The sequence below is a fragment of the Sinocyclocheilus rhinocerous genome, unplaced genomic scaffold (genome assembly GCF_001515625.1).
Source record: "Sinocyclocheilus rhinocerous isolate Xijiao unplaced genomic scaffold, SAMN03320098_v1.1 scaffold779, whole genome shotgun sequence".
Taxonomy (NCBI): Eukaryota; Metazoa; Chordata; class Actinopteri; order Cypriniformes; family Cyprinidae; genus Sinocyclocheilus; species Sinocyclocheilus rhinocerous.
In genome coordinates, this window is record NW_015652150.1 from 835,264 (window position 1) to 849,028 (window position 13,765).

At 35.4% G+C, this 13,765-nt stretch overlaps 1 protein-coding gene across 1 annotated transcript; it reads right to left on the reverse strand.

The window, feature by feature from the left end:
* Window positions 1-2,949: 2,949 nt before the first annotated feature.
* Window positions 2,950-13,170, reverse strand: LOC107713795 (T-cell differentiation antigen CD6-like). The gene is made up of 11 exons (XM_016519406.1): window positions 13,005-13,170; window positions 10,931-10,999; window positions 8,427-8,717; window positions 8,018-8,326; window positions 5,613-5,675; window positions 5,373-5,510; window positions 4,741-4,857; window positions 4,263-4,412; window positions 3,312-3,392; window positions 3,140-3,196; window positions 2,950-3,050 (listed from the first exon to the last, which is right to left on the reverse strand). The coding sequence occupies exons 1-11, from the start codon at window positions 13,054-13,056 to the stop codon at window positions 2,950-2,952; spliced, it is 1,428 nt and encodes a 475-aa protein (XP_016374892.1). The 5' UTR covers window positions 13,057-13,170.
* Window positions 13,171-13,765: the final 595 nt, after the last annotated feature.

Sequence of the window (13,765 nt, forward strand, 5' to 3'; positions counted from 1 at the left end):
CCTTTAGTCTGTTGGGATATGTCTCTACTAACTTTGCACATCTAGACTTTGCAATATTTGCCCACTCTTCTTTGCAGAACTGCTCAAGTTCAGTTAAATTTGATGGCGACGGTTTGTGGACTGCAGTCTTCAAGTCATTCTACAGATTTTCAGTGGGGTTTAAGACTGGGCTCTGACTAGGCCATGCAAGGACATTCACCTTTTTCTCCTTCAACCACTGTGTGCTCAGCTCTGCTGTGTGCTTTGGATCATTGTCATGTTGGAAGGTAAACCTTCTTCCCATTGACAACTTTTTGGCAGAAGTTAAGAATTGGACGGAATTTGCTCCATCCATTTTTCCTTCTATCCTGACGAGTGCTCCAGTCGCTGCTGCAGAGAAACACCCCAATAACAGGATATCACCACCTCCATGCTTTACTGTAGGAATGCTGTTGTTTGGATGGTGAGCTGTATTGGATTTCTGCCAGACATATCATTTGCTGTTGAGGGCAGATTCAATTTTAGTCTCATCTGACCATAACCTTTTTCCATGTGGCCTCAGAATGTCAGTGTGTTTTGACAAAGCTCAGTCGTGACTGCATGTGGCCTTTCTTGAGTGGCTTTTTTCTTGCAACCCTACCATACAAACCACATTTGTGGAGAATTTGTGATATTGTCAGCCATTGAAAAGACAAGTGTAAACGCGCTTCTGATCGGAATGTTATCCGATCAGCGTGTCCTGTTCCAGAGGTAGTCGAGGATGCATTGTGATCGGATTTCAGTGTAATGTAAATGCAATCCAGCCATCGTGTCTGCATTCGCAGGTCGACATCACGCAAAACGCCGCCCCCTCTCTCCCGATCTGTCGGAAGAACCGAGCGCTAGTGAGACGCGTACATTTATTTTGATTTGTAAAATGTCCCGCGACTGAAAATAGTTTTCAAAAGAAAACCCACCACTTCAGGTCGACTTTGCACTGCAGACTTGTTTAAATATTGCGCGGGAAATACAGATTCGATCGGTTATCCAGATCGAGAAGTCAGCTGATGTTGCCAAGTGTAAACGCGCCGTGTCCTGATTGGCTGATGATCAGATCATGGTGATCGTATGTTTATATTATATGCAGTCGTGGTCAGAATTTTTGGTACCCTTGGTAAATATGATCAAAAAAGGCTGTGAAAATAAATCTGCATTGTTAATCCTACTGATCTTTTATTTTAAAAATGTACAAAAATCTAACTTTTCATTGAAGAAGAAGAATTGGGGGGAAATCTCAGTGTCACAAAATGAACCCAATATCATATTTCCCATGTGATGACGAAGGTAAAATAAAATGTACTAGCAGATTTAAAAACATTTGAGTGCCGATCTTTGGTTCATATGGGAAATCTCATTATGAAATAAATGTTTTTCTCTAATATACATTGGCCACAATTAATGGTACCCTTTTATTCAATACTTCTTGCATCATCCTTTTGCCAAGATAACAGCTCTGAGTCTTCACCTATAATGCCTGATGAGTTTGAAGAACATCTGACAAGAGATCAGAGACCATTCCTTCATCCAGAATCACTCCAGACCCTTCAGATTTCCAGGTCCATGTTGGTTGCTTCTTCTCTTCAGTTCACCACACTCATTATCTATAGGGTTAAAGTCAGGGCACTGGAATGGCCATGGCAGGATATTCGTTTTGTGCTCAGTGACCCATTTTTGTTTTGATTTTGATGTTTGTTTTTGGATCATTGTCCTGTTGTAAGATCCAACCTTGGCCCGTTGTAAGATGTCTAGCATGAACAGTCAGTTTTTAATTTTTTTTATCTGTTGTTATTTGTTTGAATCCATGATGCCATGTATCTAAACAAGATGTCCAGGACCTCCGGCAGAAAAATACACCAACAACATTAAAGACAGTATATTTCATTGTACACATGGGGTACTTTTTCACTCTTGAGTGTTTTCTGCAAAAAGCTAATTTCTTAGTTTTATCTGACCATAGATCCCAGTCCTGTTTGAAGTTCCAGTAGTGTCTGGCAAATTCATATGCTGGAGTTTGTTTTTGGATGAGAGCATTTTCTTTTCTTGAAACCCTTCCAAACAACATGTGGTGATGTAGGTGCTGTTTGACATTTTTTTAAGGCTTTCTGACCCCTAAGACTCAGTTAATTGTTTATGCTCAAACAGCAACATTACACACTAACTTAGCCCAATTATCTGTTGCTGCACATCAGAACTATATGCTTTGGTTTTACTCATTGCGATGGATGATTAAGGGAATTTGGCCTTTGTTTTCCCTCATATTTATATTCCTGTGAAACCGGAAGCAATGGCTGGATAATTGCATAAATTAAAATCATAATCACCTTGGTGTGCTAAAAATTGTAATTATGAATGGGAATATACTTCAGGGATATTTTTCTCATAAGAATTTCTAAGGGTACCAATAATTGTGGCCATTGTGTATTATAGAGAAAATTATTTATTTCACAATGTGATTATTCCTATTTGATCGAAAATTAAATAAGAACAGTAATACTGTGAAATATTATTCCAATTTAAAATAATTGTTTTTTTATTTTAATACTTTTTAAAATCTAATTTATCCTTCAGAAATCATTCTATTATGCTAATTTGCAGCATTTTTTGGAAAGCATGGTGCATATGTTTTCAGGTTTAATAGAAACATCAAAAGGACAGCATTTATTTTAAACTGAAATAAATAAATTGCAGCATAAAAGTTCAATTTTAAAAAGTCTTAATGAACCCAACTTTTAGTAGTGCAGTAGTGTATTTTAAACCTGGAAATAATTGGGGGGGGGGGGGGGTTTAACTAATGTGAAAAAAATGATGAATAAATACTGTAAAAAATTTGTTGCTCATTGTATTGCATTAGCTACCGGTAACTAATGGGACCTTACTGTAAAGTGTTACCAAATATTCATGATATTTCATTAATATTATATTGTATATGATTTATTTGTGCTTACGTGACTGGAGAATGTCGTCCATGTCGGTCTTTGTGTTTTGATAGAACTCTCCAGAAGAAGTACTGCTTGTATCATTCATATCTACTGCTGTGTATAGGGGAAAGAAAAATGTATACATTTCCATTTTATTTCCTTATTAAAGGTTGAACAAATACTATCACATGAAATCTGTGTACCTTGCCTGTGGGTGTCAGGGGCACCAAAAGACAGTGGTGTCAATGGGGGTTTATCACCTTCATAACAAAGAAATAAAATAACATATTGGTGGATTTTTCTTGATTGAAATAATCAATTTTAGGTGGTAAGAGTTCAATCCCATGAATGTGATTATGATTTATTTGTGCATACCTGACTTTTGGATGGTGTCCATGTTAATTTCCACGTTGTCCACACGTCTTTCTCCAGAAGATGTACAGTCATTCACATCTCCTGCTAGACGGAGCAAAGAAGAGTTCATACATATTAAATGTGGCTCCTCACAAGTCATTGTTTATTATTTAATAATGCAGATCCTCGAATTCTTTAACAAGAATATGTGTTATGTCCACAATGCTAAAACAGAGAAACTACTGAATTATTTTTATTTGTATTTGTATCAGTTTCAGTAAGATTGTTTTTTATTCAGTAAGGATGTGTAAAAATGATCAAAATTGACAGTAAAAACTTTTACATTATTACAAAAAATCGTTGATTGAAAAAATTATTTTCCATAAAAATACTAAGCAGCACAAATGTTTTCAACACTGATAATAATAAATGTTTCTTGAGCAGCAAATCAGCATCAGGAATGTGAAAATAGATTGAAAATATAAATTATTTTAAATTCTAATAATATTTTGCAATATTACTGTTTTACTGTATTTTTAACCCCAAACTTTTGAATGGTAGAGTGCATCACTTTAATCACCATGATATTTTACCCCATTTTCTCTGTCAGTAATACCTCTATTGTCTCTTCACGTTCAAAACAGCTTCAAACTTTCATAAGGGAGATGTCAGAAGCTAAAGTCATGCTCAACAACTGCAGTCTGGTGTGTCTGAAAGGCCTCTCTAATGTAGTTGAGTTTAAGTTTAATGTGAACTAAAGTATAAAAGGAAACTATTTTCCTCCACCGACCTTCACAGACACTGTTTTATGTAGTAAAAAAAAAGGCTTTTTCAATTAAGCCAGTAGCTGATTCTGTGTAAAGTGACTCTTTCTTCTATGTGTGTAATTTTAAATCAGGACTGACTATATATATTTAAGCTGATATTTGTGGTCATTTGCAGTAGATGAGTTGTCTGCTAAAGCCAGCATACTTGAGTTGTTTAGATGCAGTCTTTGCGGTCGATTGCTGTTGTGATGTTCATAGTCTGAATCAGTGGAACTGTCAGAGTCATGAGTGGGCCGATTTGTTTTCGTGCTGAATTTGCTGCCATACTTTGAGCTCATTCTCAGCCCAAGACTTTCTGAGGAAATTAAAAACAAAATGTACTCGTTTATGCAAAATTGAAAGTTTGACCATTACAGAAATTAAACAATATTTCATGTGCATGACAAAAGTTAGAAAAGGCATACTTTTTAGCATTGTATGTATAATTACAGACAGCTTATTAAAATTGGATCACTTACAGTGTTTAAAGAAATCTAAAAATAATTTAATATAACAATAGTAGTAATTAATATTAATACTATGCATAATAATACCATTGATAATAATATTTACAATATCTACTAAATACTAAAAATAGATAATCAGTTATGAGGACATAAAAAAAAAACAATAGCAATACAAACCGTACTGACGCTCCCCGGCAGCCGGGACAGTTTGTGTGTTGTAGATTCCTATGTGTACATTGGGCTGGTACTCCAGGCTTGTGTGAGAATTACTGTGATGTTGGTGAATCACACATTCTGTTGGCAAAGAGGATGAAAATGAATGGCTTAAACTTCCCCATGCAGCACTAAGCCGCTGTATTAAGCTTTTGTATTGTTGTATTAGCTAATATCAAATGAACGAGTTACTAGTTCACAAAAGGTTTGACGCTCTTCATGTTCTATATAAAAATTTGAATGGAAAACACTGAATGCACACAGAAATTGGCCAAGTAGTCAGTGAATTCCTTTGAAGTTTATAACAATACAGCATGTTCAAAAACAACAGTGTTGTACTCGTACTCAGAGATGCTCTCAGAGTTAGACAATGATCAAAATAACTAAGAGTCTGTTTGTTGTAGCTCAGCTCTATTTCCTCAGTTCCATTTCATTTAGTTCTAAGAAAATGTGTGTTATTTATTTTCCAATGCCACCGTGAATGGTATTTATACTTTTTAACACACCCTATTACAACATTTGGATGCCACTGTTTCCAACGTTTCAGAAGATATGAGTGAGTAGTGCTTTTAAATGTAAAACATGCTTATACTTGCCCTTTGCTCTTTTGAAATGCACATAGGAAGCAGCATTCAAAATAATAACCATAAGCAGAGCAATACATAAGATGACGCAGCCAATCGCTGCTGCTGAAACGCCACTGCTGCTTTCTGTAGCTGCCATTGCAGTTGACACTAAAATAAACAGAGAGGTTTATATTAACAGAAATCTGCAGATTATGTCACTGTTTTTAATCAATTATTTTTCTTTTTAAACGTAAGGAACTGAAGCATCACCTGGCACCAGAGTTGTCAAGTTCGGCTCGGTTGTGCTGTCTATGAGTGTGATCTCAACACTTTCTGTATGAAAGACATTGAATCCATTGAATACATCGAAGGAATACAAATTACCAAGACTTGTCAGTCTGGATTTTGTCGACACGACACTAACAAGCTAAAGCTTTTATATGTGTGCTTTGACATTTCAGAAATGCTGTTGTAAGCCTGCCTTACTTTCGTCTTATTTTTTTTAGACCAACTGACATGGGAATTCTCTCCCACCACCCTAAAAAAGTTCAATCTGACCTGCGTTTCAGTGAAATTATGGTAACATTCCACCTCAAGAGGTCACGTACTACAACCTCAAATACACACAGGAAATTTGGTTGCTAAGTAATACATTTGGCACGAAAAGTTGGTGTCTACAAATCAAATGTTATGATGCTAAAGTCAACATGAAGTTGAAACTGCCCCTATTTACCGTTATACTACATGTCCTGGTCTTATTCAACGATTTACCAGTGTATGTTATTCCAAACAAAAATGGGTTAAACTTTATTTTAAGGTGTCCTTGTAACAGTGTAATTATACAATTATAATTAGTACTGAGTAATGTTGAATAACCACATTGCTAAGATTACTATACTTATACATTACTTACTATAGGGTTAAGAGGGTTTGATATAGGTTTAGTTGCATATAATTATGCATAATTTACTTAATTTACTGTTATTACTATAATAAATACATGCAACATCTAACAAGGACACTGTAAAATAAAGTGCTCCCAAAAATGTCTTTGTAATCTTTAATCTACATATAATAACTTGCTTTCTTTTCTTTTGACATTATTTAGGCCATGTAGAATGCCTAGATAATATTAAACAATTGCCGAAAGGCTATTTAATATTATTTAAACAAACTTGCATTCTCCAATCTGCAGTGTTGGGAAGGTTACTTTGGAAATGCAATAGGTTACAGATTAAAAGTTACCCTATTTAAAATGTAATAAGTAGTGTAACTATTTCAATTACTTTATTAAAGTAATGTAACTGATTACATTTGATTACTTTTTGATTACTTTTCTAAATTTAAACGAATGTTTTCAAATGTTAATCATTTTGAAATATTTAAAGCAGTTGGCGTTAACCTTACAGTAAGACTCTCATTACTGTCAGACTTTCAGAATCCTTCATCAATTGAATTAAGATTATTATTTCTTTTTAAAGCACATCCTCCACAAAAGCACCTCTTTTTACTTTGAGTTCGTTCTGAGGTTAAATACAGATTTAAAAACATAAGAAATAGTTTAATAGCTATGATACTGTTTTTAAAATCAAATCTTTGCATAGCTACGACAGGAAACACAGGCTTCTAACAGTTCATCTTAAAAAAGCATATACATAGACCCAAATAAGAAATAAATCAGTTATCGTATAAATGTGTCCTAAACTCCTGAAACATTGGTGTCTCATATTTTAGAGCAGCCAATGCAATTTGTGAATGAAATCAATTAAATCTGTATGTGTGTGTGTGTGTGTGTGTGCGTGCGTGCGTGTGTGCGTGTGTGTGTGTGTGTGTGTGAAAATATTCAGATGTAAACCCCTTTGTAATCTTTAACATTTTCATTTTCATAAGTAACTGTAATTTAATTACACATTTTTTTCTCAGTAACTGTAACTGATTACAGTTACATTTATTTTATAATTAAATTATGTTACTCTGTTACATGTTACTAGTTACTCCCTAACACTGCCCATACTCTGTGCTCTGATTGGATAAATGATATTTTGGCAAATCTAGTATGTCCTACAGATACAGTATTAAATACATACAGAAATGTGCTGTATATACATCACACTACAAAAGGAGTTTAAATAATATGAATATGACATGTGTCCTAAACTCCTGAAACATTGGTGTCTCATATTTTAGAGCAGCCAGTGCAATTTGGGAATGAAATCAATTAAATCTGTATGTGTGTGTGTGTGTGTGTGAAAATATTCAGATGTAACCCCCTTTGTAATCTTTAACATTTTCATTTTCATAAGTAACTCTAACTTAATTACATATTTTTTTCTCAGTAACTGTAACTGATTAGAGTTACATTTATTTTGTAATTAAATTACGTAATTACGTTACATGTAACTAGTTACTCCCCAACACTGCCAATCTGGTATGTAACGTCAACTTTTCTACCATCCAATCAATTCCTGATGAGTAAAAATTCCCAACTCTATATATTTTCCCTTCGAAAATACTGTGAAATAACCAAATTCCTACTGAAAATATTGTGAAATATAATAAAACAGGTTGCAAACTACAATTCACCTTGACTTTAATGTTTTTTCTATGTGTAGAAAAAAGTGGAGTTTTACGTTATTTAGCACTTGCCCCATAAATGTACAGAATGTGTATAGTACCTGAACACACAACGCCAGCATCTTCCTTATGTCCACAATAGTTGCTGGCAGTGGTGTTGATTGAGTCGCACTCCCATAAGCTGCTCTCGGAGCCATTGCATTTCATTTGGCTGATGTGGATGGGACCTGTTCCAGGCCCAAAAAAGCCCTCTCGTATCACACTGCCACATCTCAGCTGGGCACATACTACATGTCTACTATAGATGTCAAAATCATCATCACACACTGTTCCCCAATTCCCAGAATGCAGCAGCTCCACCCGACCTGCACAGTGATCACGTCCTCCAACCAATCGGACAGCCTGGTGCTCTGGAGGACAGTGGTCAGCCCAGACAAAGCACAATTACAGCAGTGAAACAAAAGTAGAACACCTATCAAAAGATCTCTGAGAAGATCTCAAATGACTCACCGCAAATTACTTCAGTTGCATTCATGCAGTCACCTTTTGCGGCTGTAGTGCAGTTGTGCAGTTTTGAGTCTCTCAGGATGCAGTCTGCAAGACAAGTGCCATTGTGCACTGTTGCAGTCGCGCCGTGCTCGAAAACACGGCCACAACTTAAACGTTCACAGATTTGGAGAGCAAGCTCTTTCTTCTCCTGAGCATCCAAAAGGTTGAGGGTCACATCGACCGTAGTGTTCTTGTAAAGAGCCCTAAGCACACCAAAACAGCCCTCAGACAGGCTTAGTTTGGAGAGCTCAACTAGTTCAGAAAGACAAAAAAAAAAGTCATTAAATGATTTCATTGAATCATCTACCTTAACTGTTTCTATCATTCTCATGAATGTATTCACTTTTTTATCTTTACAGCACGCTGCGTTGAGTCAGAACATTTTCCAACATCGCATCCTGACACTGATCTTATCTGAGTGTTGATTCTGTTCTCAGTGTGTATTTCGAGTACATCAGACACTAGACTTTTATTTAGACCCAAACAGCAAAGTGAATATCTTAACTGTGGGGCATTGTTTTGTGTTGCAAAACGTTGTAGCAGTACACTGCAACACAGCCACATCCCGTGAGTCACTTCCTGTGGAAATGTCATATTGTAGCATGGAGGACACTGGGGAAAGAACTTTTCTTTTTTAGAAAGTTTATGACATTGCCTCCACAGTGTGGTTTGAGCTCATGAAGTTCTCCTGATTTATGACTACAGGATGCAGATTGTGTCTGTGTATATCATCTGTGGAATTGTGACTCATTCTGAAGGTCTTGCTTTGGGGTGACTTCTCAACAGGGTCAGAGGTCACTGATCTGATGTTCCACTGCGGTGGAGAAAAACACTACCATTCAAAAGTTTGGGGTTCTAACATTTTTTGAAAGAAATTTATACTTTAATTCAGGAAGGATGCTTTAATTTGATCAAAAGTGACAGTAAATACAAAATCGTTACAAAAAAGTTCCAAATAAATGCAGTTCTTTTGAACTTTCTTTCATCAAAGAATCCTGAAAAAAATATGTCAAGGTTTCCACAAACTGTTTTCAACATTGATAATAATAAGAAATGTATCTTGAACACCAAATCAGCATATTAGATTGATTTCTGAAGGATCATGTGACACTGAAGTATAGGTTAATTTGCCATCACTGCAGTAAATCACATTTTATAACATATTAAAATAGAAAGCATTTATTTAAAATTGTAATTTCACAGTATTACTGTTTTTACTCCGTTTTTTATGTTTAGCATAAAATACTTCTTTCAAAAACATAAAAAGATTTTACCGACCCCAGACATTTGAATGATAGTGTACTTGGTGAAGAAGCATGGAAATACGGTGTAATAGAGCCTGAAACCTAAAAAACAAAGTCTTCTTGTTGTTTTTTCTCTCTCTCAACAAGCAGTTGGTGGAAGAAGGTGCTTAATCTGCTGAAAATGTTGATCGTCATCCTCATGAGGTCATATTGGATATTATAATATTGATTTTTTTTTTGTTGTTCTTCTTTTTTTACAACCCTGTTAACAATCTGGGATGTTTATACATATTAAACCCTGATTTGTGTCATTTCATTCTAATGCTAAATATTAAAAAAGTAGAAAACAATAGAAAATATTAAAATATCAATAGGGGCTTGCTAGTTTGGAAGCAAATGTTGGTTTGTAAATTAAATTTTCAATAAGATGAAGAAAAATATTAGTTTGATCTCTTTGGGGTTTTTTTTACAACAACTTAAATAACAGGGTTGATGAATGCCATGAACACAGCAATATTTGTACAAATTCGGAAAATGGATTGAGATTATATAAGCATCTTCCTGTAATGATGCACGTAGAAAGGCTCAAAATTGTGTTAAATATTTTTATATAAAAATTTATAAAATATATAAAAAAGGTTTTTGGTAATTAAAATGAATCAGTACTTATATAAATCCAAAATTATGACGCTGTGCTTAACTGTTGGATTCGGTCGAGAGACTCTCCCAAATGAACGCAAGCACTTTTCTGTTTGACTCCAGCTATTCTTTACCTTCTTCATGTATGATGCCTGTGTGATTGCGTACAGCATTTACATCATCACATCATTAGTTCACATATCAAACAGTGCTTAATGACTTTAAAATGAATTCTAGCGTGCAATAAAATGAAGCGGTTGTCCCTGCGGTGGTAGATTGCTCTCACAGTTCTGTGCAATCTTGCAGTGGTCTTGCTGATGTCTTTTCTCTGTTCTGTTTGATGATGAGGTTGGTCTCAGCAAGCTACCTCAAACACTGTTCTCATGCATATTGTTCAACATCTTGATTAACTGCTTGATTTTGCAGGCCTCTTTTAAATAAGCTAGCTTTTTTGATCGCCGTGAGATTGCTGCTAACTGTACCCACTGATAACACTGATATAGACAAGATGCAGATGTAGACAAGATACTTTCAAAGGAAAGGCATGAGTTTTCTTAGAGTAGCAGTAATCCTTCAACTCACTCTGTTTGTCTGAATGATCAGCATGCTTTTTCACACTCTCGGAAGTTCGGTCATCTGTTCCACTGAGCCCTGAAGATGAAAAGACGAACACCATAAGTTTTTGCTGAGAACTTGTTGCCCGAAGCCAGAAGGCAAAACTGTCACTTCAGTCTAAAGCGTAAAAGTATAACAGAGCACTTAAATAAACAATCTTCCAATTTGATATCAGTCTTCACTGTCTGCAAACATGATATTCCTCAAAGACAACAGCAATGAGACACTGTTGAACGAGATTCATAAAAAGAGCTGCCTGACCTTAACATTAAAACAACAAAAACCGATGTTCTGCAAAACTTTGGTAATGCTTGTGTTGGGTTGCAAAGTTAACTCTGCATTGAGTTCACATTCGAAGACTTGCCTTTGAAGACTTTGCCAAAACAAGAAAAGTTAAAACATGGAATAGGTTTGAAGCCTGTGGTGTAAAGAAAACGTAGATAAATCTTAATTGAGAGTTTTATGCAATATGAATGAGACCGCAAGATGAAATACGCACAAGTTATCTAATAATAACGTATAGCAAAGCCGTAATTATTTATAACTATAGGACGATTTCTTGAAAACCTGCTGTGTTAACGCAAACTAGATAAAGGGGCTGCAGATCTTGTATTTCAACACAGCGTGGTCCTCTAAATTAGTTTCTCCATCTGCCTCACTCAGAGCCGACACTCGGCTTGGTCATTAAAACGTACTTTTAAAAAGTCACAGTATGAAATTAATTCAGAAAATTGATAATTGCATTTGTGACTAACCACTATATTCTTACTCTCTTTAGACATTCTCAGAGAATATAAAAATAATCTTTTTTTTTTTTTTTTTACAAAAATGGCATGATGCCTATGTCTGCTTTGGTACATAATTTTGAAAAAAAATTACTATTACACAGAATGAAATAAACGTAAGAAATAATATTGCTATGTAATATTTATACCATACACATGCCAAATACATTTAAATGTAAAAAATGTAAATTACCTTTCAACATTCTAATAATTTATACAATTTCTGTGAATTAAACATATAAAATGACAAAAACAACTTAAGTTTTTAGTTTTATAAATAATATTTTAATATTCTCTATAACAATGGATTTGTTGTTACAAATGGAGATAATGAATTAAAATGAACAAAACAAAAAACGAATTTGCGAGAATTTTCCTTGAAGATTATTTTCATTATGTACTCTTCCTCAGATTAACAGTTATTTTATACAGAGCAGCCATATGTACAGTCTTATTCAACAAAATACATTTTGTGTGCTCTATTTCTGTCAAGATCCAAGAATTCTTTATAGCTGAACGTTGGAGAAAAACATAAGTTATTCTATTATTGAAACACTTTTCTATAAATGTAGAGCCTTGTAAATGTCTACTTGTCATGTTAATAACATCCGTAGCTTGTTTTACACAATCTAAAGGAACGCCATGTAGTCTAAAAATGGCTATTAGGAAAATTCGGTGATGAGATTTGCTGTTTTTTATTTTTAGCCATCATATGCAATTGACATACAAAGTTATCTTTCTTCATTCAATCACCTGTGAAGTTCAGCTTATTATTTACCAATGTGTCATAGTGCACTGAAGTGCATAAACGAATCTCTGGTTGCGCTTTGTTCAAACAGCTCTTTAGAAAAACGATGTAACAAGCCGAGGCATCGCTGAACTTTCTTTTGTCACTTTTTTAAAAAGCCTTCAGATTGCATTGTGCTGCATTAGTTAAACTGAGCTTTGTTTCAACCACAAAGCGTGTCTTACACCAAGTCTTTTGTTGAAAGTGCACATTTGATTTTCCATCTATGATAGTGATTGTCTCTCAAGAGCTAGTTAGACGGATTGTGCAATACACTTTGAGAATTCTGCAACCTCTCTGCTCAAGTATCATCAACTTAATAGAGAAACTGCTAGGTCCTTTAGTAAATATTAGAATATGCTTTTAAAAATGCCAGAATATTGAATATTATTTAATCGCAGTTGAACTCAAGCTTTCTAGATGAAAGACCAAATCTGCCTACACAAACCATACACCAGAACCATTTTACCTTGAGACAAGGACAAAGCCTGGAGAACAACACACAGCAGCAGAAGAAGCATCTCTCAGTCAGTCAGCCTAACAGCCAAAGCTTTCTGTTCATCCCTGACAGAGAGTTACTCTGACTGAAAAGCGTGACCCTGCACCTTCAGCCTTTGGTGTTTGTGCAGTTGCTGCATGTGGTTTCCACTACGGGGCGAATTTGAGCATCATGCCTCACAAATGCACTCCCTACCACAAACGCACACCCTATTTTGCTACCGTCACAGGTCAAGTGCACATGTATTCACTAAAAACATCTTTTCCAAAATATGTTTTTAGTGGCTAATGGAGTTGTTTTGATTCTGGCAATAGTTTAGCAACTAAGTTTTTGTTTCCCATTTTCATTTCCCTCCAGTTCATTATAGACTTTTATTGAGTTTCTTTGAGTAGCTACACAAAACGCTCAAGCTAGGCAGAATTGATTAAGAATTCTTCATGAATCCCAATTCATCATTGGCCTGGCATGTCAGGGTTGGGGATAAAGGATGGAGCGAGGACTCAATATTGCGGGAAGATAAGGGCTTTATTAAAGGCAGAACAAAACAAAACAACAAAAACTACCCCGTGGGGGAAAAACAGGCTGGCTAGGCAAGGCAGGATCTGGACACGACACGACACGACACATCCAGGGAGATACGAAGACGAACTGCCCGGGACTGCAAACACAAGGAGAATAAATGGAGAGCAAATGAGGAGGGTAACGAGGGAACACATGTGGGGCAAATTAAC

Excerpts from the sequence above, each read along its gene's own strand:
- LOC107713795 (XM_016519406.1), bottom strand. The coding sequence starts at position 13,056 with ATGCTTCTTCTGCTGCTGTGTGTTGTTCTCCAGGCTTTGTCCTTGTCT. Across the intron at positions 11,000-13,004 it reads GGCTTTGTCCTTGTCTCAAG|GGCTCAGTGGAACAGATGAC; the intron begins GTAAAATGGTTC and ends TTTCATCTTCAG. Across the intron at positions 5,676-8,017 it reads TGCTGGCGTTGTGTGTTCAG|AAAGTGTTGAGATCACACTC; the intron begins GTACTATACACA and ends TCTTTCATACAG.